Source organism: Eutrema salsugineum, unplaced genomic scaffold (assembly GCF_000478725.1).
Source record: "Eutrema salsugineum unplaced genomic scaffold, Eutsalg1_0 scaffold_11, whole genome shotgun sequence".
NCBI lineage: Eukaryota > Viridiplantae > Streptophyta > Magnoliopsida > Brassicales > Brassicaceae > Eutrema > Eutrema salsugineum.
Genome location: NW_006256901.1, coordinates 1,165,698 through 1,170,985, shown reverse-complemented (window position 1 = coordinate 1,170,985; position 5,288 = coordinate 1,165,698). Strand labels below are relative to the sequence as shown.

The 5,288-nt window shown below is 37.3% G+C and overlaps 1 protein-coding gene across 1 annotated transcript; it reads right to left on the bottom strand.

The window, feature by feature from the left end:
• Window positions 1-3,747, bottom strand: LOC18026406 (histone-lysine N-methyltransferase ASHR1). Its single transcript, XM_006409158.2, has 14 exons — window positions 3,600-3,747; window positions 3,385-3,521; window positions 3,160-3,294; window positions 2,913-2,967; window positions 2,695-2,813; window positions 2,329-2,417; window positions 2,171-2,252; window positions 1,979-2,083; window positions 1,784-1,874; window positions 1,582-1,701; window positions 1,371-1,477; window positions 1,191-1,260; window positions 744-807; window positions 1-331 (listed from the first exon to the last, which is right to left on the bottom strand). Exons 1-14 carry the CDS (start codon window positions 3,697-3,699, stop codon window positions 151-153), a joined length of 1,455 nt encoding a protein of 484 aa, XP_006409221.1. The 5' UTR covers window positions 3,700-3,747; the 3' UTR covers window positions 1-150.
• Window positions 3,748-5,288: the final 1,541 nt, after the last annotated feature.

Genomic DNA, 5,288 nt, shown 5'->3' with positions numbered 1-5,288 from the left:
CAATATAACACTCAAATCAGAAGTGGCATTTGATCAGTTTTCGGCTCTAAAATTTTCTAAAGACAATTTCAGAAACATCAAGATGATTTTTGCAGAGAGTAAAGAAAGTGTGATTCTGATCATGAGGAGAAGAAGTAAGAATCGAACTTGCTAGTTGTCGTCATTGCAAGCGTCCTTTAACGCAAGCAGTTTATAAGAAGCTTCTGCACGAGCCTCATCCAATTTTTCCGAGAGCTCTTTCATGAAATGTGTACTTGTTCCGTGGCTGATCCGTAGAATCTCAAAAGCCTTAGCCAGTGACCTCACTGCTTCTTCGGTTTCCCCCAGCAACCTGCAACATAACAATTATGCTTTTCCATCAGCAGAATACGATAGTAAGTCACTGCACTCGAGCTCAGATAAAAAAACAAGAGAAGCTAATATGGTTGGTAAGTTCCTACAAGCACATCACGAATCAGTGTTCAGATAAAAAAGCTACTATGGAATGTTGCAATTAGGCTTAACCCCATAATAGTTTGAGATCCTAACTGAAAGTTACTTTCGAATAAGAGTCTAAAGCAGCTGGAAAACATGTAGTGTAAAGGGAAAACGATAATTTGGTCCTATGAAATTCGACAAGATCATTAAAATGTCGGGAATGTAGAGCACTAATCCATCTTCAAGCTCTATGTCAGTTTTCAAAGCTCAAAATCTATTACAGGTGAATACAAAAACTAGAGAAAGGATAAAAGAATTTTTGATACCATTCGAGTTTTCCCTGGGTATAGAACTGCAGTCCAATCAAAGGATGGGTTGCTGGATATATTCCTGCAATTTTTGGGAACAAAGTAAGTACAAATAAGTAATATAACAACCAAAAGCATTTGAATGTATTAACATGTATCTAGTATATTATTTAGTAGGCACTAGTACAGTAACTCGGCGTATCATTTATATGTAGCTGTTTCTGCTAAAGGTAATTAATTAGTAGGCACTAGTCACTCGGCGTATCATTTGTACAGTAATTCTAAGAAAATGTACATAGACCAAACTCTATAAAGAGCTTCCAAGTTATGTTCAAAATATAGATAACACACCTAACCTATATACTAGAAGCCTGATTACTGCCTTTTAAGGTGTCGACAAACCATTGATCGAACTTTATGCGATGAGGAGAAAAGTAATAATAATCAAAGATGTAGCAGACATACTTTGGTAAACAGGGACTATTAGTCTGCAGTAATTCAAAACTTCTCTCCAGCTTTCTACTTCCATTAGCATCTGCAAAAGAATGCGTAACAGCAAGCTTTGAGACACCACATTTGTATCGTAATTTTTAAACTCTGTACAACTTTCAAAATTCAAAAACCTTCTTTCCAAAAGAAACGTACCTTGAGAAGTTTTTCACGGGTTCTCATTAAAGTGATGGAGAAAGAATGGTAAAGCCTAATATGTAGTTTCTCCATTGCTTTATATAGTGCAATAGCGTCCTGTTTATCTAAAAATGGTCAAAGATTCTCTCAGACTACTTCCAACACAGCTCAATGTAACCAATATCAGTTAAGTTTGTTCAGACATATAAGCAAAGGAGGTAACATATACTTTCTGCGGAAGGAGATGCAGGAGCCTTCTCTGAAACTGTTTTGACATCACCCGCTAACTTTTTTACCTCTTCCTTGCTCCTAAGAAGCTTGCATTTCTGGCAAACAAAGCCTTTTTCATCTACAAAAGCCAAACAAAAGGGGGTGGCTGGGATCAATAACGTTCTTGGACACATAAACTACGTAGTCAAATCTTTACATACCAGGATCACGGAGTAAGAAACCAGTGCAAGTCTCATTGGCACACCGATAGCCTTCCAATATTGCACTTTCTTCAATATCATGAGGTTTGCCCTGAGGTGTGAGAAATGTTGGTACAGGTTGTAAGAAATCTAGAATTTTGAGTGGTCAATTGCAAATCCATTCGTTGATAAGTGGAAGAATTAGTGACTACTTACAATGTTACTGCATCCCGCACACTCGCAGTGGAAGAGGTATTGTTCTTTCAGAGACTTCTGTCGAGTCAGAGTGCTTCCAGCGGTTTCAATGTAGCTGATAGTTACCTGATCAAAGGCAAAGGACCTACAGCTATATGTCAGTGTGCTATTACCATATACGAAACACTCGAGATGAAACAAAGCAAAAACTACCTCTGAATCCTTCGATATATTCTCCATAGCTCGAACGACAGCCATCTGTTCTTCAAACACTAAAATTGCGTTGGGGGAGCAGCTACAGAGAAAAAGAGTTAGGCAAGCAACAAACTGATTAAAGAGCACAAACAAAAACAGATTAATGAAGCAATTACCTGTGATTAATTATGGAAACCAAGGGAAACAATCCTATCCCTTGAGGTCTCAATTCGCTATCACAAATGCTATGAGCATTGCATGAGAACTGCGTTCAGTAGAAATGAAAGTGGCTTAAATAATCATCACTAGAAAACATTCTAGGTTGAAGAATAACACAAGAAATTCTTCCATTGTAGCTCAACAGATAATTGCTATCCTCAACTAAACGAAGTGACCAATCTCTTTCGACATTTGGCAGCAATTCATGTGTTTTCAGATGCAAAATCATATAAAAAAACTATCAATGGCAGCTAGCAGCAAGAAAATTTAGTTTGTGTCAAGCTAACGCCAGAAGAACGGACAAACGGGGTTGGTGAAAGAACCTTTGAAAAGTTCTCAGCAATCTCTTTTAGATCAATACTAGGTAACTGAAGAACCAAGTTCACAAGATTAGCCATCTGTGCATACAACATCAGCTGCTTTTCATCAAGCTCAGACATATCTACCAAATAAAGGTTAAAGGAGACAAAAAGTATACGCACATCTCGGCAAAAGAAGAATCATCAATTCCACAGAACAAAAGCCCAGAAAAAGAGGATACGGGACACCATAGCCTCCACCAAACTGTAATTGTCTGTTGTCGTGATTGGCATGACCTGGTTCAGATAAACACATTAAGATACATAAACTACTATAAAAATGACTCTAGGCAGTATATTGCTATCTTTACACTATACTAGCCTTCTCCTCCGCATTTCAGCACGGTATATCAAAGAATCAAACGCATTACAACATAGCAACGAAACAAGAAAAATCACTCATATCTAGAAAAAAATACTGAGGATAACCTTATCATTTTGTAAGTTCCTCTTGATGTAAAGCTTCAGCATCAGACGTATTGTAGGAGTCACTAACATTCGTTTCTCCTTCTCAAGCCTAGAGAGAGCTATGCATTCATGGCGATGCAACTTCCACTCTGACTTCTGAAAAGAATCAAAATAAACAAAAACCAGTTACAATACGAATCAATCTTTCAATTAAATTCCTCCAAGACAGAATCGACTCCATTGTACCTGGCATGAGCTCCCACAGTACCAAACCACTTGACAACCGGAACATTTCTTAAGATTATTGGTCTTGAAACATCCATCACATCTTGATTCATTATTCGGAACACAAATATATGGTTCTTGGCTTAGAATCACTTCTCCTGGGAGAAAAAAACACAGGACATCAGTCGCCGAAATCTCAAACGGAACCCTAAAAACCCGTACAAAAAGAGATGAACCTGGACGAAAATCTCTGGCAGTAAATAGAGAGCGGCCTTTGCCTGGGATATTCAAAACGGTTAAGCAGCGATCTCCAAGAAACTTCTGCAAATCCGCCATTAGCGAAGCTTCGGTTGTCTTCTCCGTTAAGCACTCGAGTACTACTACGATAGGTTTCTAGAACAACGGTAACTTTGAAATCCATCAAACTTATTTGCTATTTGCTATTTGGGCCTGGGCTTTCTTAGCCCGGACTGCCACTTTTTATATAATGAACTAGGCCTGCTCAATCGGTTAGTGTATCGTATAGTACGGGTTTTAAAGTTGGGAAAACAATTTATTTTTTCTTAAGAACTGTGACATAGTAACAGGTTCAGAGTCTGAGTTTCGTCTTATCTCTCCCTTTGATAAAGTTTTAACATCAATTTCCCCTTAATTGGATGTTTGTACACCTATTCAACCCGAACCGTTGAATTGAATGGTTTTTAGGTAATCTTGATAGAAAAATAGGTTTGTTTAAAACCAGAATAATTTTTAAACCCGACCAAACTGAAGACCCGATTCTGTTAAAACCTGATTCGACATCTTAAAAACCCGACCATATTTCAATCCGAAAATCCCCAAATTTGAAGCTGACGAACCCTAAACCCTTTATTTCTTAAGCGATTGTGAGTTTGTAGTTTAGGGTAGGTGTTCTTACATGATTTTGAGCTTATGAGGGTCGATTTCATAAGTTAGAAGCTTTATAACATTCAATTTCCTGGGTTTGATGTTTTTTTTTTTTTTTTGTAGATTCGATGATGAGCCATGAATCTGGAGCTTCGAGTGCAGCATCAGGTGTTCGAGAAAGAGAGAAATGTGTGGGGGTGCCTAAGAGATGTTCCTGTGGGGATTTAATTGTGGCCAGAATTTCTAAGTCCTGACTCTAACCCGTATTGGAGATATTATTATTGTTCATTTGCGGTTGAACAAAAGATAAACTACGTACTATGATTCCCTTTCTTTTAGCATAGTCATTTTGATCCAAAATTAAGTGTCATTGGTTATTATTGATGTAGCTTGTCAATGACAATCACACTTTCAAGTGGGTTAATGAAGCATTGTTGAATGAGATTGAGGCATCCAAGTTTAGAATAGATAGACCTGAAGAAGTTGTTAAACCAATTGAGACAGATCGTATGGAGGCAGAGAAGCAGATTGATGTACGAGAAGTTTCAATTGATGTTAGAGAAAAAGATTGTTGAACGAGTGGAAGAAAGGGTACTTGAAGCAAAATCCGAAATGAAGAAATTGATGTTGATTGTGTGTTTTGGATGTGTGATCATCCTTGGTTGTAGCAAGCTTGTTTGAAGCTTATTTGTAGTTTATTTGTAATCTTGGAAAGGTTGTTTGAAACTCATGTGGTAATGGTTGAATCAATTATAAAATTGTCTTTGGTATTTGTTTTAGACTCATTTGGTGTATTGACTCAATTATAAACTATTGTAAATGACATAACCATAAGATAAATTGAATAAGATAACCTTAACATATCCTGAATTGTTTACAAACCTAGACATCATGTAAAGCCACAGACACAACAGGTCCGAAAATAGATGCCAAATAAAGACCTGAATTGTTTACAAACCTAGGCATTATGCAACTCCACAGATCAGAAAAGGTCTGAAAAAAATGCCAACTAAAGAAGGTTTTGTAACAAAGAAAAGAGA